Source organism: Buteo buteo, chromosome Z (assembly GCF_964188355.1).
Source record: "Buteo buteo chromosome Z, bButBut1.hap1.1, whole genome shotgun sequence".
Lineage (NCBI taxonomy): Eukaryota > Metazoa > Chordata > Aves > Accipitriformes > Accipitridae > Buteo > Buteo buteo.
In genome coordinates this window covers 26,825,449-26,850,356 of record NC_134204.1, presented here as the reverse complement: position 1 = coordinate 26,850,356, position 24,908 = coordinate 26,825,449, and the positions used below count along the sequence as shown (strand labels likewise).

The 24,908-nt window shown below is 39.0% G+C and overlaps 1 protein-coding gene across 9 annotated transcripts in view; it reads left to right on the top strand.

The window, feature by feature from the left end:
• PDE8B (phosphodiesterase 8B) overlaps positions 1-24,908 on the top strand; it is a 78,289-nt gene that overhangs the window by 13,924 nt on the left and 39,457 nt on the right. For 6 of the 9 annotated variants that reach the window (XM_075021166.1, XM_075021165.1, XM_075021163.1 and 3 more), the window contains exon 2: positions 21,443-21,502. The exons of 1 other annotated variant lie outside the window; for it this stretch is intronic. In XM_075021166.1, the coding sequence (XP_074877267.1) occupies positions 21,443-21,502 (60 nt within the window). The remainder of the gene's footprint in view (positions 1-21,442; positions 21,503-24,908) is intronic. 2 more of the 9 variants (XM_075021162.1, XM_075021169.1) reach the window with 1 other exon arrangement.

Below are 24,908 nucleotides of genomic sequence, written 5' to 3'. Positions count from 1 at the left end.
GTCTAAAGATACGTTACCATGGAGATACCCACAGTAGTTTTAAAACAACTTTAAATTACTATAGCTTGAGGGCTAATGATTACAGCAACATCAGCTGTAAAACACACACTTGGAGGCCGGATACATGCTTCAGCAGCTGACTGCACTGACTACATGTAACTACAGCCCAACGATGTATGCTTTTGAGATTGGAAGCATAAGACCAAGGTCTCATAGTTCCTGCCAAGACGCAACCAGCCTTGTACTAAGGGACCAGACCAGATACCTAAACACCACAGTTGTGACACTATTGCAAACGACAAGTAGGTAGCCTTGGACAACTGAATCAGATCTACAAAGGCCCAGGGACTCCACAAATGGGATTGCAGTGCTTGCTGCTGCTCTTCCTCCTCATTTGGTAACCGACTTGATTTTTTTTTTTACTTTTTGCAGTGATGTTTTTTGCACCTTTGGTACAGTTTGCGCTGTTAGATCAAAATTCAGGGTGAAAAAATAAAATGAGTGATTGTTGACTCTTCTTACCATCAGCCATAACATGATTTGTGTTGTTACAGATTTGGCTTCGCTGTCTCTGTTTAATGCTTGCAGATGTGTTTAGTAGGCACATATGGAAATGGAAAATCGTTCCCTTTGAAGGAAAAGATGAAGTGGAGCACTAAGGTGAAGAATTTAGCAAGTTATCTTTACATAAATATGGTTTCAGACTTAGTTTGCATCTGAGTCCAAATCAGTCAAAAGAAGCCAAGCAAGGTTTTAAATTGGACTAGTAGGCTGTTACTTGATCTGTTGTCATTATGTTTCTTTTCATGGAGAACCTAGTCATATGAGGAAGCATATGAATGAAATGCTTACCTGATATTACTGTCAGCAACAGAAACGTAACGTGAATGACAGTCAATCGTGTGTGTTCTGCTGTACATAAAAATTCATGGAGACTTCTGTACTGCTTCATGCTGTACACACTTCAGTGATAAGTAATAATCTCAGATGGAAATGTCTGCAGTCTACCTTTCAACAGCAGCATAGACAGTATTAAACCAAGCCGTCTTAAATAAGATAGACGCTCTTGCAGCTGTTTCATTTTCTCTGAATTAACCTTTCACTAGAGCTCCTTTATAAATCCTTGCCAAGTAGTGTGTATTTATTCTATTTCTGTACACAGTTGCAGCATCTTCACTAGTCTTCCAAGGATAATAAAACAATTTTTGGTGGGTACCAGTGAAATTACTGTGTTCATAGTATAATCTAGTTACTTCAACCTGAGTAAAATTTCATTGCAATTTATAGCAAGTCTCTTATGCAACACAGAAAAACTCAATTAAAGTAACTGGCATGCATGAAAAATGGAGGAATAGTTCTTATTTTCTGTGAACATAGGTTAAGTTTTCTATTCTAACATGTTTTCACTTTCTTAATCTGATAACAAGATCAATAACCACAAAATCATAAGTTTTATTACATGTAGAAATAGGGTAAACATTTTTCTGATCTGATATAGGCAAAGCCAGTTTCACACTTATGTGTCCCAAGTTCTGAGATGGCCTGATGTCTTTAATCCTGTGGCTTTTGCCTCCCCTGAGATGGCTGGCTGCAGAGAGTTCCTGCTTTGCAATCAGGATTCCTGCACCACCGCAGATGTCCCAGTGTCACCAAGTGGGAGCAAGCTCCTAGCTGACTCCTCCATGGCTGGAAGGATAGTTCCCAATCCAGAGATGAAGATGCCACTCTGGAGAAAAATGGGAACTGTGCATAGGGTTGCTTTTAGTTATCCTCTGGAAAATTCCAAATATATATTCCTTAGCTGACTTCATGGTAAGTGTTTTGAGGCCATCATATTTTAAATGTGGTAAGAGTGACTGAATAATTTAAAAATATTTCTGCATACACCATGATTGAAATTAAAATATTAGGGAATTACTTTTTTTAATTTTTATTTTTAATGGCAAAGGATAATTGTTTGAGCTGTTTCATAAAGTAAAATATAAAAATGCCAGTTAATGCAAATATATTTTATTAGAACTTTTACAGGAAAAACTGTATGTGCAAATATATATACCTCTTTACTGGAAGCTGCAAGAGGAATTAAAACACAAGAAAATTCTAAAACATGAAATATTAAGCATAACCCAGCACTCAGACTTTTAGGGGGGAATGGCAATTTTTCAGCATTTTGTATGTGTTCATCGCACATTTTTTTTAAAATTGATGCTGAAATGGGTCAACAATGCACACTTCTATAAACTCCCTACAGTTTGCATCACTAGCAAAATGACTTCTCACCTTCTTTTTCATCTTACTGCTAACTTTTTGGGGGGCTCCTTTCCTAAGGTCTTCCCAAAAACAAATTATCCTAATTTGGATCTGAGAAGCAGCATCCTCAGTTTCTGTAGGGAAAAAAAAAATCATTGGACAGGATGCACGTAGGTGGTATATCAAGGCCAATTTTCTTTTAGAGTACATGAGGCAAACTCCCATTTCAGAACATATCTCTCTGCAAGATGAGTTCACCATGCTGACTGTTAAATTGCCTTAAAGGCTATCAGAGCTGTTGTCTCAGACCTACTGTAGATTCAGGGATATGTTGATTCACACTAACTTTGAAAATAGGACTTCATCTACTTTGAGGACTTAAAAATGGCTTTGCTTTATTTTTAATGAAAGTTTTCTGAGTAATCTGTACCTGATATTCGGCAGCTTCTGTGAAAAACATAATGACTGCAAATTACAGAATGTGTCAGGCTGTGCCTTGCTTTACAGCTATATATACAAAAAGGAGGTAGTGTTCCATGGAGCACGTAACATGAGTTCACCAGGACACTGAAAAAATAAGTGAAAGAGAGATCTCTTGAGAATTAATAAATCAAAAACGACATCTGTTTTTCGGAAATCTCTGAGGCCTGTGGTGGGGAGTGGATGCAGTCAGTATCATACATACTTGCCCTGGTCTTGTATGTGTTATCCAGTGTGGACCATTCTCAAGAGACATGATGTTAATTTGGTGGCTTGATCTGACCCAGTGCACCTGTTGTTATGTGTTTGCAATCCTGGCCTCCATTGAAGCCTGACTTAGCAAAATATTTAAGTGCACGAGTAGAACCATCCAGCTTGACTGGAAAAACCACAGCACCAGTCTGACTTCACATTTCCACAGGGTCATTGCACTCAGAAGAAGTCTAAAACAGCCTTGGGGTGGTTATAACCTGTGTCTGGTAGCTAATTATAGAACAGTTGGTTAGCTCTGTGTCACTACAAAGGTCTGAAAAGGAAAAGTGGTATTTCCCCAAGAAGAACTGCATATGTGAAAATTTCTTGTTCCCATAATGTTAGGTGGGTCTGAAGACTGGGGGCCTAAATTCTGTAAGGAGGAGTACTAATGTATTTGCAGTGCCATAACTGGATCACTGATGCTCATGTTTTACTCAGTGCAGAGGCTCCAGCTATCTGTACTGTGTTATCACTTCATCACAGGGTTTCTGCAGATGGGACCAGTCAGCTAGTCAGACTGTTTCATGTGTGCCCAGTAATGGGCTTTTCATGTTCAACAACTGTAACAATTACAGACATTTCATTACAGATGTATTTTGTTAAGAGGCCTCCCAGCCAGATGTCTCTCATTTACCTTTGGAGAAGCATTTAAACTTTAATGGTAACTTGCTATGTGAAGTAAAATGCAATTTCTGGAGAGGACTCTTGGGTCAGAGAGCTGGCCCCTGCAATTACAAGAAGCCACCTTCTATAACCCCTTTAATTTCATCAAAGCCTTGAAAAAGTTTGCTTCTGGTCCTCTCTGACTTTACTGACGGGAGTCCTAAGCTGTCATCTCTGCTTTTTCTGTTGTATTCGGCTAAGAAGCTTCTAACATATAGCAACATGTATAACTACACAGTGTGGCACTTCATATTGTTTGAATTTCAGCCCATTTCTCTGACTCCTGCCCTCAAGGTTCTCTGCTACCCTATCTACCTTGCAGCTCTTTTATTCACCCCATTTTCTGCAGCTTTTTTAACAGCTTTGCCTGTGGCATCCCAACAAATGCCTTTCAGCAGCCCTGAACAAGATAGGTTTATTAAATTTCCTTTCTTTAGATGATCACTTTTATTGTTTTATACTTTTTTATCAGTGGTCATATTAGGGTGACCCAGTAAGTTTGGTATATTGAATTTCATCTTCTGTTCAATATAACTTGATATTGTTATTCTGTCCATATTCTTCCAACTCTGGCACAGATTTTTAACATGAGTGCCAGTATGATGGGCCTATGATTGCCCAGATCACTTTCCCTGCTTTCTTGGCAGCTCCTTTCCCCCAGCATATGTCAATCAAGTATTTCTCAACTTCTTTGAAAACTGAATGTGACTCAGCAAGAAACTTATAGAATTTACTGTTTTCTATATTGTGACATGCACTTGTGAAAAAATACGATATTAAGAGGAAATACAACATATTTCTCTGCAGAGCCCATCCAAAGATAGTTGTAAAATAAAGAGCTATATAAGAGAGGTATATAACAGAGAACTCTGGCAATATATTTTTCTGTTGTAATTGCATGGACTGTAGTGTTAGATTGTGAATAATTTATGCATAAGTGTGGAGCTGTATGTGATACTGAGTCTAATCCACTAAAATGAAGAAATCATGCCTTATAAAATCTTTGTTGTGAAAATTTTGTCAGTGAATTGGAACTAAAATCTTTTATGACTTTCAGGGGCAGGATTTCTAGACAAAGGTGGTTGGAAAGTGTCAGTGTCCACTGACTCAGTTGGAAAGTGTCAGTGTTGAACTGTCTATGTGACCTCTTGGAGAGGAGATTAATATTCTCCTACAGTTTATGATATGTATATAGCTCCTGTTGCTTAATAGTTGCTTAATTCTTTAAAATGCTGAGCATTTGGGCTGTGGTACCTTTAACTGTGTAAGAAGCCCTTTTTGCTTCCAGTGATAATTGCTCATAAAATAAAATTAAAGAGATGGCTGAGCGGAGGCAGTGGTACACAGAATTTAGTTTCTGCAATACAAGGTGCATTGAAAGTAGGCAGCTGTAACTATTCTTTGGGGAGAGAAGGTGTTGCAGTTAACTGCATTCAGAGGCCAGAACTTCTGCTTTTAATTCTTCAGTGTGGAAGTTCATACTGTGCACGTGCAGAAGCCATGGGAGATCTGTTGCGGAGACATTTGCAGGAGAGTTGTGTTTCACTATCTGTGTAGAATGTAACTGTAATTTTTTTATCATCTCAGTATTGTGTTAGTAGTGAGTTGCATAATACATCCTAATGATGGACGATCCTAATGGTGGACTAAAATTACTATATTGTGTTCAAATAGATGTCAGTACATAAAAACTGGAGTAGCAGTAAGAGCTCTCTGTAGAACATTGGCATGACTCTTGTAATGCTGGGTCTGGAAAGTGGCACTTAAATTTGGTGGTGCTTCTCCTTGTTAAGACTGGAATAAAATGTCCAAAAAAGAGTCTTTTTTCCAGAAAGCTTTTAATGATTTCCCCCCACACTGTGGAAATAGTGATGAGTAATACCAAAATGATTATTGCTTATTGCGTAAGTAATAATTTGCTCTGGTGCAGCAGGCCAGCTGAAGGACTATGCAATGCCTTCTTTCCATACTTTTGCAGAGCTTATTTGGATTGCAGCTGTATACAAAAGTTAAACCCTAACATAAGATGCTGATCCTACCAGCATTTACATGAGTGAAGTAAGGGCAGTGAAATTAACATGGCTGCATTCAAGTTTGTAAGACTGGGTAATGAAGTTTCCAGGGGCAATTCTTATTTTGTGAGGTATGAATACTTCAGGTACATCTAACACCCACTACTCTGTTTGTCTGGGTCAGAGCTTCTCCTTCCTCTGACCATTTCATGTGTGCCCCTAATTCACCTTGTATAAATACTACTTCTACTCTTCATCTGTATTTGGGTAGGTCTTATGGGATCAGTCAGCCCTTATGCCCTATTATACCAGGTACTATAAAAGTGAGAGGTGGTCTTTGCCTCTGAGATTTATAACCTAAATAGATGAGGCAAGCTTCTTAAACACTTCAGTGTTGAATGACAAAATATAGAGGGTCAAAATGCTGGGTTTGTGTAATATCCAAGTGGCTCAGTTAGTGACTCACCAGTGGGCAAGGTACTGTGCACGTCCCAGAAGGTGATATCCACGTGTCAGTATTAGAGTCTTAGATTCACACACTACTGCTGCTGTCTGGATTATCTGCAGTGACTTTGTCAAAAGTAAAATAGAAACTTAAACTGAATTATACGTGATCAAGAATTATTCAGTCAGCATGAGAGACTCTGAGTTCTTTATTCTGATGAGAATTTGAGTTTGATTTTTGTTGTCTGCACAATTTTTAGTGTGAAACATGGCACAGACTTCCACATTGATAATTTGTAGCTGCACAATAACAGGTGATGTTGAGCTGGAGGCTTTGTTACTGGAGGCAACATCACTCCTGATACCTGAGATGGTAGGGTCTGCTCTGGGAATAATTCTTTTATCTGTGGGTTTCTGATAAAAGGATCAACAGCAAAATAGTTAATTTTGACATATTTAAATGTTATTTTTTTGATTTTAGAGTCAATGTTAGATTATAATGGAAAAAGCGCACATACGTATCTGTTCTCCTGAAAACTTGGGAGGATTTAATTCTTGTTTTATTGGTGGTTGTACTGTGTATTTGCAATTTGGAGTAGTTGTTAGGTTTTTGTTGGGGTTTTTTGGTTGTTTTTTTTAATGGAGTTTCTAGGTATAATTCTAAGACACATCTTGTGGGTACTAAAATTTTAATTAAAAAGCCAAACTAGTTGGCTTCAGCTGCCTGTCCCCAGACTCAAACAATCAAGACAGAAGAACTACAAAGCAAACACTGTCAGGCAGTGTGAAGGAGCCCAGGAGAGAGAATATTGTCTTCGAAGAAAGTAAGGAATACCCTATTCTTTACTAGAGCTTATTTGGGTATTTTTGTAAAATGTAGATCAAAGTTCACAGCTGAGCTTTTTCTAAGTACAAGACAATTCAGAAAACTTCAATAAGTGATCAGCACTCATCAGAACATCTTTGTTTTGTTTTGTTTTGTTCTGTTTTTCTGTGTTCAGCAAGAGGAATGCAGTGTTGGTTTTAGGCTGAGATAGTATGTGGGTGCCTTAGAGTAGCTGGAAAAGGAAGATATAAGCAGACCTTGTTGAACCAGGACGAAATTCTTTCCAGCTATGCTAACTGGGATAAGAAATAAGAAGAGGTGGTACTAAGCCAAAGCTCTGATCATGGCATCCAACATGCATCTCTGAAGGAGAAGCCTGCTAACCACTCCAGCTTAAGGTTGATATTGATAGCTAGTAGTATCTGCTTTGAGTAATGTTGGAAAAATAGGAGACTAAAAACATAGTGCATGCCTTGGGTCAAAAAATTGTCTTCCTTTTAACCCTTGGAGTAGAGTCCATAATGCCTGTGTGTGCACTTGCAAACCAATATTTGAGGTGCTGCTTCCAACTGCTCTTGGACTATTGAGGGTCATAATCTTAGTGGTTTTGAAGGGAAGAGAGAACCTGTGAGAACCTCTCTTCATTTGTTCACTTTCAGTAAAACACTGTATAGTTTATGTTAGATAAACTGTGGAAGCCAAGACAACTAAAATTTTTTCCTTCAGTAAGAAACCGGGTAGGTCATCTACTACTGCAACAGCAGTGTTAAATTAATTAAGAACACACTCTTTCCTGTCAAAATCTCCCTGGACTCAAATAGTCCTCTAACAAGCAGCAGCCAAAGCCAGTAATACATTGAATGAAGAGTAAGGAGACAGATTGCCCTTTTCTAGTAAAATTAGACTTGTGGAAAACTCCTGAATATTCAAGTATTAAAATATTTAACTTCTGCCCTTGCTAATTTCCAGGAGGAATTTCAAATATGATAACTGTCTTCCAGCAAACTCTTACTGACGTCACAGAGCCCTGGAAGTATGCCCCCCACAACCCAACACAGAAGTTGGACTTGGAATTTGTTTTGGCAGTACCTTCCGTGTGAGGCAGAGGGAACTGAACAGTCTCTAGAGCAAATGCTGAGCTGGCAGCCCCTCAGGTGTATGCAGACAACCTCCAGATGTTTTTTCTTAGTCAGTCTTTGGAAGGCAAAGTTAGTTTTACATTTTAAAATGATTGTTTGATTGCAGACTAACAGTATGCTTCATAAGTTATGAGTATTTAGCTAGACCAAGAGCTGATGGAAGAAGATCAGGATTATTTAGCTAACCGCTTGCTGCAAATTAATGTTCTAGCTGTTTCCATTCATACTTACATGAACATATTACCTGAATATTCGAGTATTGAAAATCACTTCATATGTTTTTGTATCAATATTAATAGCCATGCCCAAGAATTGATCTGCTGTATTGAACCATAGGCCTACGAGCCCATTATCTTGTCTTGGGCAAGAGCAAAGAGCCTTGCGCAACAGACAGAAAAGAGGGCAGATGGAGCGGGATGTCTCCCTGGGCCTCTCTCAGCCTACAATTATGGGGCTTCTGACCTCAGGTTATGTTGCTACTGATGTGTTTCACAGCAACACAGGGGCCTACCTTTAGTAAATTTTGTTCAACTACTTTTTAAAAGGGACCCCCTCCAGTGGCCTGATAATTTAAGTGAAAGCATCATATTTTTTGTATTGTGAAGACAATTGATGAGTCATTCTTCATTCATCTCTATACCATTCATGATTTCATAGATGCCTATTCTATTCCTCAGTTACCTCTCTTCCTGGCAGAAGCAGTCCTTTTAGTTCTCTGAAGATGTCTTGGAACATCTATGATTATTCTTGTTGCTTTCTCTTTATTTTTTTAGTTTTGGTTAACTTGTCTCAAGGAAAACAAAAGATGACGTACAGCATTGAAGGTGTGAGTTCATCATAAATTTACATGGCAGCATAAAGTTGTTTTGTTTGGCTTTTTGTTCCTATCCTCACATTGGTTGCTTTTTTGACTAGCTGAACATACAAAGATAAAAATAAGATTAATTTTTAAATGTTTCTGTGTCCATAGTTTTGGATTTTGCTGTCTCCTAAACACTAGTGCATGTATTTCTGAAACAGTTCAGGCCTAGCTGCTGTGCTTTTCCCTAAGATTGATGTAAGGAGATTTGACTGGATTCTCCAGTAATGTGTGTGACTCGTGCTCTTACAAAGCTGAGAATGGACAGTAATGACACATGGATTTACAGAAAAAGGTCTCGCGATGCCAAGATCCACAAGTCTTGGGCAGATTCTGCTAACTTTGACAGATGTTTGGAAAAGGTTGTTTTCCCTATGCCTCTTTACACTGCAAGGACATTAACATAACTTACCTGCCATGCGTATTTAGTGAAGGGAAATGTGTGTGCTAACAAAATAAATACACTTTCAGAGAAACTTCTGTTGACAAAGTCAATATTCAAAATAAACCCGATGTCACTGGAGGCTGCATTCTGTAGTTGGTTTTCTTTCCACAAGTCTAAAAATGTTGCTGTTTGTGACATGAGTCTGTCTCTTTACTATCTGTGTGCTGCTGGATTAAAATGTGAATGTGTACTTTTCTTAAGTAAGTCATCATTTTTGAACTTGCCACAATAGTTATACTAAGAGTTACTGAAGTTTCATATCTTTGGAGGAGTCCATGGGGTCTGTTCAATGTTCACTTTTAAAAGTATTTCAAAGTAAAATTTGTTTGCCTGTTTTCAAAAAAAGAAGTGCCAATTTAGTCTGACTTTACTCAATATTACAAGTAGGAGAAAGGAGTGAAGTAAAACAGGGCTACTTTATGATAGCAGGTATTTCTCTTACACAGTAGTTCAGAAGTTAAAGCACTTGACCAGTCTATGGACTTTAATTCCTTTCTTGTCAGTACAGGCTGGGAGGGGACTTCCTGAGCAACAACCATGTTGAAAAGGGGTAGGCAAAGGCATGGTTGACCTGATCTAGCATTGCAATAGCACCACTTGGACAGACTAGATCACCTTCAGGGGTCCTTTCAAGCCAACAGTTTTGTGATTCTTTACTCATTGGTGTTTCACTGAGCATCTCTAGACGTTAGTCAGGGCCTTCTTCCTATTCAGGTTCTGAGTACCTGGGGGAAAGGGAGGAAGTTTTCTACTACTGTAGACCCTGAGGCACTGTAGATAGTGGAGAAAGGTATGCTCTTAATTCATGTCTCATGCTGCTTTGTGAGCAGGAATGCCTAGTAAAAAATACTACTGAAAATTGATGCATTAGATTTTTGCCATGATTTAACCCCCTAATTAGGAAAAAATGCTGCAGGGTTTTTTTTGCTTTTTGGATGTTTTGTAGATTTCTTTCCTTTTTGAACAAATTAACAGCATCTGTGGATAAGGAGCTGTTGTCTTGAAAAGATACCTTGTCACAGTCTATTTGGTTTCTCAAATTTTTTATTCCTATGGTATAGAAACCCAGCCAATTCTAAGCAAATGTACCTCTAAACTTCTACATAAACACAAGAATAAGGAACCTGCAATACCTAAGAGTAGTTTAATTTAAAAAGGAATAAATGCTTACATTTAGCTTTCTCATCAAAACATAGGAAATAAGCTAACTATGCTGTATTTTTCTTGTTTCTGTAGACTTGCATGTAAAACATTAAGCAGAAAACCCATTAAGGAATTATTTTTTTCCTTAAAATCAATACTGAATTCAGAGTGAGAAAGATAGGATGCGTCAAAGATAGAATTTCTTGAAAGAAAAATGTTTGTTATCAGACTGTGATGCAGCATTTTGTAATTTGATGTCTTCCTGGGGTATATTTTACTTATTAAAATTAATTTATAACATTGTTGTTATACTTAAATTTTTTTATGTCATTGGCATAAAAGCTTCACTGACAGCGAGTACACCGATAATGATAACTGTATCATTTCAGACTGTGCCCTTCTCAAACAATGTGAATAGCTGACAAGTGATCTGAGCCATGTCTCTGGGCATTGTGCTCTTGAACAAGAGACACGTGTGGTAGTAGATCTGGGGATGTGGGCCATTTATTGGTCTGCTGTAGAGAGGAGGTAAAGGAGAAGGAAACATTGCTAGGACCCAGTAGGCATATTGATCCAGGAGTTCATAAGAAACATAAATCTGAAATTGCTGAACTACTAACTAAGGTGTGTTACCTGTTCTTTAAACTGATCTCAGTGTCAGAGGAGCGAAAATAAGGTAATGACACGTTAGTCTTCCTTAAAGGGTACCAAAGATCATCTAGGAACTACATTCTGTTTCCATACTGGGTAAGGCACTATGTCTAGAGATAAAACAGAGCACAAGTAGATGTGGTAGGTAATTGGATAATATGATGTGCTGGAGAAGAATTAGCATAGCTTTTTCTGTAAGGAAAGCATAAGCTGAGATGAGCTATCAGCATTGAGCTTAGGTGGTATAAGGGACAGTGTCCCCCTGTGCTTGCCCTGTTTTTGCATTTTTCAGTTTATCGTCTGCTTTTGGCCACTTCTGGAGACAGGGCATTGGGCCAAGATTGCTTGGTCTGACCAAATTTTAGTTGTTCTTCACAGAACATCTAAAAAGGACATGAGAGTGCATTTAGAAATCTCACCAGATATTTGTGGGTTTTTACTGAGGGACATCCTAATCAACTGTGTTCAACCAACTGTAACTTGGACACAAATCTATTTTGTGCTAACATCAAGAACCAGAATCATAGTACTGGTCTTATACTGGTCTTAGCAGGATCAATGTGCAGATTATAAGCCTTGAATCCACTTAAGAAAAATTGGGGGGGGAGAAATTGTGTGTACAAAACCTGCAGGATTGCTTCCAGATTCTGTTGGAAGCCTTAATCTGTGAATTATAGGAATAAAATGGAAGTGATCTACTTTTCATGGATTGTGGGCTTTTTGTGGCCTATCTTCCCTTGACAAGTCTCAGAGGAGCTGCTGCTATGAGTAGAATTGAGGACTGATTGACAATGGTAGTTTGTATGCCAAATTTAACAAAATAATGGCCAAACTAATATCTTTTCTGCTTGATTTTTCTACTTCCTATTATGATAATGTATTCATAAGGAAGCTGCTACCAAAATGTGAACAGAATGCAAAAAGTCCTAATATAATATTCTGTCTGCAGTTATCATTTTGTATCAGGCACACATTTATTATATTAGAGCTCACAGAATTATTTTGCAAGTGTCAGCTTGCTTGTTTAAGAGGTTGCCTGAAATTACTAGCCACTTGAGATGTGTACATTTTGTCTTTCTCAATTCTTTTTCTCTTAAGGATGATCCAATTTTTGTGACCTGTTTGTGCTAGCTGCCCTTTGTTCCCCACTCTGTTCCCCATGACTTTCAGAGTTTTACCTGCATCCCATTGGTTTGTTTTTCTTCCCTTACCACTGATTTTAGATTGAAACAGCAAGATTATGCTATCACTACTGTCTGTAATTGCTTAAAAATAGAGAATTATGTTGCAGGGGGGAAAAGAGTGAGAAATAGAGAAAAAAATAAATCTGTGTTTTCAAATACTTACTTTTCTAATTTCTAATTTGAAATGCAAGCCAAGAAACCATGTAGAGTGGAATGAGGATGAAGGAAGAGAGATTGAAATCTTAACATCAGTTCCTGAAGCTGACTCTGATCAGACAGATCTTTGCAGCTTTGCGCAGAAGCAGTTGTAGGAGCAGACTCTGAGAACCAAACTCAAAAACTAAACATCCAATATATTACTAACTGTGTAATTCACAGAAATTCGACTTTAGCCATTTGGTCATTAGATTCTGAAGTGCTTATGAGGACTTCTGCTGATCTCCAGAACTGCTGCCAGTGTTAGCTTTACTACAACATGTGGTCTTGGCACACACGTCACACTGAAGAATATGTGGAGTTCACAGCCAGAGACACTTCTATGGCAGGTCCCCTGAAGGACCCAGTCAGGCTGGTATTCTCAGAGCACATGGGAAATGCAGGGACAACGCTGGGCTGGTGCATCTGGTATATGATAGTCCATGCCCAGCCAAGCTTGGTTTCAAATGCTTCTCTCCCAGGTGAGTGCTCCCCCAGCAGCTGAAAGCAAGGTTGATGGGGAAGGCGGGGGTGGGAAAGGAAGTTAGTGCTTAAAGCTCCTTTTCAGGCACAGGTTACTGCAAAAAGGAGTGCAAGGGTCATGGGTGAGGGAGAGGGTATGCAACAGGAGCCTGACTTCATCACCCAGAGGTGAGCATTGTCATGGAAGGGAAGGCTTTTCTTCCCCTTGACTTTCTCCCTTTCTCTAACAAATTTTCAATTCCCCTGTATGCAGTGACATAGCTTTAACTGGAGGCATCTCATCCCAAGTCTGCTTGCTTTTGGGAAGCAGAAGAACCAGTTGCAGGTCTGTGAACTCTACCCTTGAGCTAGGTGCATGAAAGTACAGCAGAGCCTGCCAAACCTACGTGTCTTTGTGAATTTGGGTCCAGTTTATTGCCTCTGTGTGTAGTGTTTTCATGCTACGTGCCTGAGGGTGTGTGGTCCTGAGCTGAGGATTTGGCCCAGTTGAGTAGTTGTATGTATGATAGCTGCATAAGTAGAAGACTTTTTTTTCCCCCCAAGGGAATTTTGAAGTTTATTGCTTGTCAACAAAATCGCATATAGTATCTGGAAGAGGAGAACCCATTATGATCATGAATTTTGCTTATACATGTGGGAAGAACACACTCAAAACTACACAATAAAATTTTCCTGACATATAGATATGCTTTAAGTGATTAAATCATTAGATTGGGGAAATCCTACACTGCATGAGTTAAAACTAAGATGCAAATATATTGCAGACCTCCTAAATGAGTGCTAAATTAATATATTAAGGAAAAAAACTATGCTTATCTTAGAGTTTCATAGTGAAACTCTTTAAAACTCTTCTTATGGAGTATGCTTTAAAAATGGTTTTGACTTGGGGTTTTTTATAGCATTAACTTATTCGAAGTGCCACATCTTAAATAACACTTTCTTAAAAACAGAAAGCATTCTGAAGTTAAACTGAAAGTTTTGCAAAACAAAAAGACCTAAATTCCAAACAGTCAGATCACACTTGCTTCAATCTGGAGTTGTACAACTATGGAGAGAAGATTGTTTTCAAAACATTCCAAATTCCTTTAAGGAGAGCTTGGCTCTAATTGTATTTTCTACAGTAATAAGAGCTGGACTGATTCCTAAAAATGTGGGAAAATACCACTTGTTTGCGAGGTTTATAAAAATTTAGGGCTGTACATTTAGTATATCAATAATCTGAAAAAATTTGGTTGTACTTCCCATACTATCTTAAAAAAAAATTTGTAATCTAATGCTTTATGCAAAGTATGTGTGGATGTTGGTTTTGTTCCTTTTTTTGCTTTTATTTAAGATAGAAATTTCATTATGGTTTTTTTCTGCCCAAGGCAATGTTAAAGTGAGATAATAATTCTTAGTCAAGAATCCAAATAAGCAGATACTATTTGAAACAATAAACCTATAAAATAATAAAAAGTACTAGCTTTTTTTGAATATGCTGGCCCTGGGTGTGTTTGCTTTTCAACAAAGCACAAAAACCAGATCCATGACTATTGTTTAAAAGACCAGGACACCACTGTGGAAGGGCTGCCTTAGAGCAGCCTGTAGCTGTTAATGGAGTATTAACAGGGACACAGATGAGAGGAATAAGAGTATTGTAAGAGTGACACCATCATATCTACAAACCATCTAAACACTTGAGGGCATGGCTTTTGGGATTACTTTTTGTTGTTGTTTGTCAGCATTGCAAAAATGCAGGGATCTTGAAAACTTGGAAACCTGAAATCTCAGCTGCACAGCCTGACATCCCAGACAAAGGGAGTGGAGATAATTCACATAGGGGTAAGAAATAGGTTGAGAAGAGAGAAGGCAGGTTTGTTTACAGCCCTTTTATTTTGTTTTCTCTTTTGCTTTCATCTGCAGAGAAGATTTTATCTGTGCCTTCTTCATCCTTCTGCAAGTTGAATGTAAACTTGGCAAGTTTTCCCACATCACAGCTAAAGAGAAGGATGCTGTAATAATTTGCAGGCAAGATAAGAGAGCTGGATGAAAAAACTGCAGGTGGTTGTGAAGGAAAGGTCACATTTTATAGATAACATAGAAGAAGCAAGATTTAGAAAGAGCCAGGGTTGGAGGACTTAAGAGAAGCTTAAGTGGATGATGACTTACAGATTGTGGGTGTGAGCAGAAGTAGCTTGGTGGCAGTACTCACAGAGACTGAGAGAAGGTTGCAGATAGAGGTTGATGGGCCAAACACTGATCTGGAAGGGAGGTTTACCTGAAATGACAGCTAGACACATGCATAGAGAAAAGCTGAGATTTCTGTTGCTGAAAGTGGAAAGAGGTCTGGAGTATAGAGGTATAGATGTAAGTCCTTAGTGCAGCTGTGTTTCTGCAGCAAATAATTTGTTTCTTGTGATCAAGAAAAAGAAGAAAAGAACAGAAGGAAATCTGGGTTTCCTATTCCAGGTAAATGGAATAGGAAAGGTTGGTATTTCTAAGTCAATGATACATGTGGAGGGGAAAACAACACAAGATCTTTGCCAAAGTTAGAGGATGTTCTATGGAGGACCTTCTGAAGGGGTGAAGAGAGAAGTAGACAAGGTCTTAGGGTGGAGGAAATTTCTGAAAGCCAGAGTCAGACTAGATTTTGAACAATAAAGTGTCAGTGGTATGAAAGGCAGCTGGTGGGGGCATGGAAGAGGACTGTGGAGTACTGCTGAGCTTTGACTCTAAAGAGAGACATTTAGAGACTTCTATTTGACTGGAGTGCAAAGCAAATGTGAGTTCAAAATAGTTAAGGAAGGAAAGGCATGAGACTCATCTCAGGCTGCAACTGAAGCCTGGTTACTTTTGTGGTCTTCGCAGTAGATGGTTATTTCCATGTTGTTACCACAAGTGGAAGCCTGTGTAAAGGTTATTGATGCATTGAGGGTCTGCATTGGTCCTGGTTTCTTGGTTCCAAACACCCCAGCTGCTGATTTTGAAAATATTTGTGATTTATACAAAGCTTATGTCACACATGTCATGAATAGGCTAGCTCTTCAAAATACATATCCATCTTTTTTTAACAGTTCGTATGTATCTGATGGGTCAGGCTTCTTTTATGAATGCTTGCAGAGTTTGCAGTGGCTAAGTCAACAACGACGAAGCCTTATTTCTTCTAAATGGTATGTGTGTTCGGCCATTATTTTCAGTTAATAAAACAGCATGACCTTACATTAACCTTAGAGTTGAGCTATCCAACTCTTTCAGGCTCCCCTGGGCTCCCTGGGAAGGTGGCAGCTGGCTGGCGTGAGGGGAGCAGCTTGTAGAGCAGAGCGAGTTGGCAGCCCTCTACTGGGAGCCAGGGAAATGCAGGGCATGAGCAGCTGGGACAGCAGCAGCACAGGTCAACTGGAAGGCACAGCAAGGGGAGAATAAAAAAAAAACAAAACAGAACTTGACAGCAGAGGTGGCAGAGAGCGGTGCTCCCTGAAAGGGAGTTGGGAGAGTAGCTGTACTGGTGGATGGAGAGGATGAACAGAGGCAGCCGCTCAAATGAATGAATCGAGGAAGGATGGTGTCTGGAAAAGCCATGAAGGTCAGGCCAAAAGCCATCTAGCTGAGGACCAAGCCTCCAGCAGGAGCAATGTGTAGTGATCTATCCCATTTATCCTCCCAGCCTTTGCCAGCTTGTCATTTAGGGGCTTCTTGAGTCAGAGGTGGCATCTTTGTGAAAAGAGCTCTTCATTTTTCTCCTGTAAATTTGTCCCTTCTTTAATGCACACAAATTGCTAGACAGGTCAAGTGATATTCCCTGTAATGGTTGAAGCTGGCAAAGAAGCATGGGGAGACTCCAAACAGAGAAAGAGCAGCCGAGTGTTAAACTGTAGAAAAATGCCCGTGGATGGGAGTTGAATGGATCAGAACTGTTAAAAAAGTAAAAGAGAAGGAGAAAGACTGGGATAGAGTTCTGCTAAGAAAGACAAAACAAAGAAAAGAAGGGGAAGAAGAAAGGGACAAAATGTTGCTGAACAGTGGAAGAGGAGCTGGACACCCTGGTCAGGCGTGTTGTAGCATAAAGAGGAGCAGGACAACTCCAGGACAGGGATGTTGGAGAACAGCTGTGGGCCTTGCGTCTCATAAGGGAGTTTAAGCAGGGCTAAGACCAGTGTTGAGGTCACACATGGTAATCCTTTTCAGGACCGCAGTTTGGCCAGGAAAAAAAGGGAAGGGATTTGAGGTTGAAAATAGTGGTATAATTGAATATGGAAATGGTACTAGGCAAATGATGGGCTGAGGTATTAACCCTCACCAGCGCTGTAGATGGGGAAAGCTGCACTGGAAAGAAATGAAAATGAACCCTAGCAAAGATGGGGAGATGGAGCCAGGGGAACACAGAGGTGCAGTGAGAGCTGGGTCAAAAAGACAGTCCTGCTACCCACTTACAAAATAAAAGGGACAGAGGTCTGAAAACTTATTACAAAGGTGAGGGAAGGGAAGCATGAGTGTGGGAGTGACTAAAGTGGAAAAAAGATATAGCAGGTAGGGAGAAGGAGCCTTTAGAGCAAAAAGGTGTCCTTAGGGACCTTGGCGTCTGTGCAATGGTTCTCAACTGGCACATCTATCCTGAGCCTTTCTAGGAGGCTGAACTCACCAACGCCTTTGCTTCACTGCTTAGTTGGCTCTAGTTGCTGCTGTTGCTCTGGAGCAATGAAAAATTATTAAAGAAGATTTTGCTGTACTAATTAGTCATTATTTTTACAGCCATTGTGTTACTAATTATTGATGGTACACACATTGCAGGGGCTGTAAGTCTGCAGGCATATGGGGGGGGTAAAGATTTTTGTATTGGTGATTTAAAAGGGTGGAACTTTAATGAAGTGTTAAGTACATTTTGCTTAATGGTACTGCTATGATAGTGAGGTAATTTATGATCACTGATTTACATAAAAACATACAATTTAAGAAAGTACCACTGACTGTCTTTAATTCTTCAATTACTGTCTGATTCCTGTGGAGATTGCCTAGGAGGTTAGGATGATACTGGAAATAATACTCAAATGTTTAAAATGTTAAAACATTTCTTCACTGTTTTTAAGCTTTTGCTATTCCCAGATGGTTAGTTTATTTATGATTCCTTTGCTTCCAACCCTGTGTCTGTTCCTCTGCTCACTAAAATCAGGGATTTTCTCACTGACCTCTTTGGAACCAGGCTTGTCTCCACATGTCCAGAAAAGTTTGTCATAAGCTAATATGTTAATTGATTTAGGTTTTCAGATCTATTAGCAGTCCTTCCTGAACGCTCAATCAAGTAATGAGAGATTTATTTAAATTGAAAATCATCAGCAATCAGATCATAGAATCGTTTAAGTTGGGAAAGACCTTTAAGATCATTGAGTCCAACCATCAACCCAACACCACCATGCCCACTAAACCATGTCCTGAGGTGCCACATCTACGCGTTTTTTGAACACCTCTGGGGACAGTGACTGCACCACTTCCCTGGGCAGCCTGTTCCAATGCCTGACAACCGTTTCAGTAAAGAATTTTTTTCTAATATCCAACCTAATCCTTCCCTGCTGCAACTTGAGGCCATTTTCTCTTATCCTATCAAGATACTCACTTAAGCCAGGAAATGAACAGAGGTATTGGTTGTGGTATCACTAATAGGCAATGTCCACATCGTCAGATTCTTCTGGGAGTTAGGAAGATGTTGAATTAGTTCCTTCAGGCCAAGGAGAGATCTGTCAGACATCTGTGAAGATCAGGCACTCTTGCTGCCTCCTCGAGCTGTGTTTTGAAAGGGAAAAGTGAGACAGTCACTTGTACCCAGAGGAATTTGGGCATATGAATCCAAGGGACTGATTCAGCTTGTAAAACAAAACTCAGAACTCCAAGTCCAGAAAGGAGCATTTCAGACATACTTTTTGGTGTATCTGATGAGATTGTTTATTAATCATTCCTATGCTCAGGTTCATTATCAGACTTAATTTGAGGGTCCCTTCTGTTTTTGTGCATTTGTATGAGTAATGAAGTTGAGCACCTTAGGGACTTAAAGGTTATACATGGCAATGTTTCAGATATAGCAGCACCTTTTCTGCAATCCTGTATGGTTCTGACCCTGTCGTGTCCGCATAGAGCAGGATGGGGACAAGTTCACCTACACCCGGGCTCTTGCTTTTTGTAATCCTCACGAAGCTTTCCTACTATTAGCAAAGGCAGGAACACCCTGAAACTGAACGGGGGGGGTGGGGTGGGGGATGGAGAGGGAGAGACCCTGATTTATAGGTCCTTCTATTCAGGTCTTTTCTATTCCTGAGGCTAACACAGAAGCAGTGGGGTCACAGTTGTGTGGATTTGTTGTTGCTGTTTTAAAATACCCAGGCTAAGAGAAGTGGCTACCCTATAAAGAAATCTCTGTAAAGGGAGTGATAGACTTGCCTGCATCGATCTATGTCTTAGACACAGTTATTCCACCTTGGACAAAACACTCCTCTGAAGTGGTAGAAAAGTGGAAGGCATTAATTTACAATGTCAGTTCCCTAGTAGCATTAATAAATGGATAATAAAATAAATATCTGTGTCCTAACTGTCTTTTGTGAAGAATCCCAGTCTCTTGATCAATACATTCTGGGACAGTCGGAGCTGTGCATTGTAAAAAAAAAGAAGCTTTTGCACTGATACTGACCCAAGTCTGTGTTTGTTTTCTTACAGATTTATCTAATGAGACTACTTTAAAACTTTTTTTTTTTTAAATCAAAGGGAAGAATGATAAAAAATATATTTAAGGTTTTCCTATATAATACTACTGTAGTGTGAATGTGCTGGTTTTCTTCTTTGGTGAGGGGGAAGAGAGGTTGGGAGCTTTCAGAGGACTGTTTCTCTAACTTTACTCATAAGTCATGGTTGACGATGGGTGCTAACTTTCATTTCTATTCTGATACTGGCATTGTTAAATTCTGCTATGGCAGGAGCTCAAGTGGGAAGTGAGGCTTTTGTGTGAGAAAAGGAGAGGTTAACTGCACTTACATTGGGGGCAGTTTTTGCTTTGGAAAACAGTGGCAGGCTTTGTAGTTTAATCTTTTGGAGTACTGCCTGTTACCACCTTCTGACGTACATTGTTGGGCTGAGAAGAATCGATGCTCAGTGGTGCATGAAAGTCCAACATGTCAGTTGTAGCTATACATAATACCACCGTCTCTCATGCAGGCAAGGCTGTTAATACTTAACACAGTATTGTATTCTCTAAGGAAAAAAGCTGAATATCGGTAACTTAATCCATTTTGAATGTTTATACACATTTCTTTGAAAAATACTAAATTTAAGAATAAGGTAATAACTGGACAAAAGGCTCAAACTAATGAGCACTGCAGAGCAAAATGCTGCAGAAGTAGGGCACCAGGATTTCTGGAGGTGTGTCGGGGAACAGTCCTGGGAATCTGCCTACATTAGGGTTTTGTTCAAATTACGAGTCTTGCAGGGCGATTGCTTTAACTTGCCTACGCTAGGCACCTGGGATAACTGGTAGCAGGAAAGCAGAGAATCTGCCCTTTTGGAGATGCTAACTTGCAAATAATCCTCCATACACATGAGGGGAACAATATTTTAAGAGTTCAAAGATGCTTTACCTTAAGTACATGCATCTGTGGGAGGACATGAGTTTGTATTCATTCAACAGTTCAGTTGCTTAACAACCTTCTGTGGCTAATGGTCTGAAGTGAAACAAATCAGTAGTGTGCAAAAGTGTATTGAAATGTTTCAAGACACAGAAAGTATTAAGATAGTCCAGCTCCTAGGAAATAGGGCAACAAAGCAGCCACAGCCAACGTCTGCTGGGTTTCTTGCAGTAGCTTTAAATTATGATGTGCTCTCATGTCTTCTGAAAATGTCATGGCTCACATGGTAGTAATGTGTTTTTCCTGAAAACTAAAGGCTATGGGTTCTGGAAAACAATTTTAAATCTGCAATCCAAACAAGTTCTGTTGTCTAAAAAGTCACTTTTTTCCTAACCAAACCCATTAAAATATTATTATTGAATATATGTCACAAGACCTTTAATACAAGTTCTGTATTACATTCAAACAAATAAGGAAATTTTTGGCCAGAAAAAATAGCTTTCTGTAGTCTTAAGCAAAACACAAGTCCTTCCATGTAACCAAGGTACTCTGCTGGGGAAAAGGGGGAGAGGAAGTGGTGTTTCTTGTTGCCTTATTTATAACCCTACAATTTTTAGCTTACAGGCAAATAAAACAAAATTAGGAGTTTGTAAAATATGTTCATAAATGATACACTTCAAAGCAACTAAATTAAGGCTGCTAGTCATATGCCTGCCTGCCTGCCTGCCTTTGAGAGTCTTTCATGGTTCTGTTTGATCTTTCATTCTTGCATGTAAAATGCTATCTAGTTAAGAACCAGACGGGAAAAAAATATCTGTGTTACTCTTCTTTAGCAGGCTTCAACTACAGAAGTACAAATTGGGCCCATGAGACTGACACAAGATCCAATTCAGGTAAGATGCTCCTTCAGTTTCTTGATACAGTCAAGTCAGTGTTAATGGGTGAATAAATTAAGGTTCAACCCCTATAGTTAAGTATAATGTTTTCATTTTACTTGTGCAAGGACTGTGAGATGGGTAATTGGTGTTTTGGTTTATCTGATTGCTTGAGAAGAGATCTACAAGTAAATTAACTTGGTGAACAAGGTGCTTAGATTTCCATTAGCATCAAATCATTCCTTTTACGTGTCCTGTCAATAGGAGTGTGTGTGTATGTGCATTAGCAGGGGAAAGAGCTGCCCCTCTGGATGTTAAAAACTGTTCAGTTCTGATATACCAAAGCAGAGAGCTCCATTAGAAAGTTTAGTCACTTGCCAAGTTTTGCTGAATTTTGCACAACAGGACAGATACCTGCGCTCTTACAGGTCACCAGTCCAAGAAACCACACCACTTCCAACAAGACAGGTCGAACTTCAGCCTAACGAGCAACAGCTCTCACACGTACTTGCTTCTGTTTCTGTACATTTTGTTCCTATGCCAGTAAACAGATGCCAAGTGCTATTTTTTTAACTTATGGTGGGTGTTAGAGCTCTCAGATGATAGCAAATTAAATAGTCTTAACATTGCTGTAGTGATACAGCATTCATTTGAATTAACTTTTTGGGTCACTTAACTCTGTAAAATACATAGATATTTAGTCACCAGTCATCTTTTCTGTTTTGCCTGGGGGTTTTTTTGCCCCTACCTGGGTATGAGAGGGAAAACCTACATATGGAAGAAATGCTGTTCTCAAGGAAAATAAATCATGTGTATATGCATCATAAAGCTTTACATTTTTATTTCTGTATTAAGCTTTCAGTCTTCATGATGACTTGATCTGATGAAACTATTTGTTTATATCATAATAAGACTGTGGAACAGTGGCTTCAGCAGTAGACCGGTCTTCAGTTTTGCAAGGAATTTCAACATAAAATTGTGGAACTCTTCACAGAAAAATGTTGTTTAGACCATGATCATCTTCAGAAAGGTGGTCAAGCAAATACTTAACAAATAAAAGTACTGTCAGTGCTTATGTCAGGATTTTACTTTGTAGAAATTGGATTTGCCAAAATATCATAGTACCAGTGTTAGCTGTTATAAGTGAAGATTTTTCATATAAGAGGGGAAAGTGGGTTTTTTTATTGTTTTTTTAAAGTGTTTAACATTCTTGGTATCTTGTCAGGTGTGACTGTTATTTTGTCCCTACATTACACAAGTGAGAATCTGTAGCGCTACAACAGAAGACCTTAAGTAAAGCAGAAAGCAGACCTTAAGTAAAACTATTAACTGAAGAGTTTTCCATTAAGACATTGCCATACACTAACTTATTTACAGTAAAGGGAAAACACTTTATGTAAACCCACCTCCTTTGTTTGTGGAACAAGCCACATTACCTCAGCTAATTTGGCAAGTATTGCACACATCCACGCATTTAAAAAACTTGTGTTAATCTTTTATTCCACCTCGACAATGGAGTTACGTGTTTCTCTGTGTGGTGCAAACAGCTACTGAATATCACATTTTAAATGTCTATTTGTGGCTGCTTAATCATGTTCACAATTGTCTGATAAGTCAATTCAGTTTGTTAAAACAATTGCCACTGGGGCTTTTCTTAGTGATGTTCATTTTATTTTGGTGTGTGTTTTATGCTGTCATGGGACACCCGTGCCAACCTCAAAATGGCCCATATTTTTTGTCTGAGAGGTAACCTTACTTGTGACTGTGACCTGCCATAAGCCATTTAATAGATTCCTCACTGGACTTTGTGACTGTCTGTGTTGGAAGACAAATCTGGTTTGTTTTCTACTAGATCATGACCCAGGTGCTGCTGGTATTAAGGGGCAAGGGGAAGAGTCCCAAGCAAACTTACCAGCTCCAACCCTCCAGACACCCTCCACATATGCAGCTTGCACATCTGCCCCAATTTTGTACCAAGGCTTGCAAATAGGCATGGTTTGGTTCTGAGACCTTAGAATTGACCATGATAAATGTGCTTTCTCCAGAAGACACAGGAGAAAGGTGTTTTTTATAAATGTGTAGTGCACATTAAAAAGCTGTCTCATCCTTCTACAGGAGTGTTTACCAGGGCTGATAAAACTTTGGATGTGTCTCCCGTTCAAATATTACATTTTCTAACCTCTTAGGACATTCATTGGCCATCATCTCTTTCACAGTATTGACATCAAACTCCATTTCTGTTCTGATGATGGTGATCTACTCTGTTGAGTGGCAAACAAAGCATGATGATGCACAGCATTTTACTGTTCCCCCATACCAATTTGTGGTGTAACAAGAGCTCCTTTCCAACTTCATTCAGAGCCACTATGTGTTTCCACCTTAAAACTCTTTTGCAGGGATACAATAACATAAAAATAATTAAGTAACTGTATTTTTACTTCTGAAGTTGCTGTTTGCAATTTTCTCAGTTTCATTGTGGTACCCTATGTGTCTGTACTCAGCTGGTGTCTCTTGTTTTATTTTGAGCTCTCTAAAGCAAATCTCTGTCCGTTTTCTGTATTTGTATGACAAACTGGGAACAAGACATGCAATAGTTGTGCAAAGCAAATACTTAGAAAGATGGTAAAAATTCCAATACATCACTAAAAAATGTAAAGGTCTCCACAGGAGAAGTCCACCGTACTCCTAAACCAGGGCAGCAGTCAGTAAAATTATCTTTTTTACAGTAACACTGACAAATTATACACCAACAAAACAGCTACATGGGGGTTTTGCCAGGAAACACAGGTTGAATTCAAGCTTTTCCTTGACGGTGTTGTTTATATGGATTGTTATATTTTTATCTTGACTTTGAGAGCGTATCTTAAGATATACTTCTAGATACATTATGTTTTGATGGTTTATAGTAAGTTTCATACAAATGTTAATGAAAAAGCATGGTAGTAATACTTTAAAAAAAAACTTTTAAAGTTAATATTCTCAGAAGGATTCATACACTGGTAATTAGCTACCAGTGGGAGATGGGGTGGTTTAATTAAGCTCCATTATTTTACAGCTGGTAAATGATTGCATTTTGCAATCCTTTATTTCCAAACTGGGAATCTTGCAAAAAGATATCAAAAATGTGCCACAAAAAACCAGTTTTCTGAACCATATTGTACCGATCAAACTAGGAATGAAATAAAACTAATAGCAGCTGGAACCAAACAGAAGATTGTATCAGAGTAGTGACTTTACCTGAGTATCCACAGACAAAATCTGCAGCTCATCCATGTCAAAGCTTTCCAACACTTCTATGGCTGGAAAAAAATCAGGGATTAGGTAGAGTGACAACAGTTACCTTGGATGTTAAGTGTCAGTAACCCAAATCTGCTTATTGTTAACTGCAATTAAAAATACTCTAATAAATTGAAACTTAAGTTAT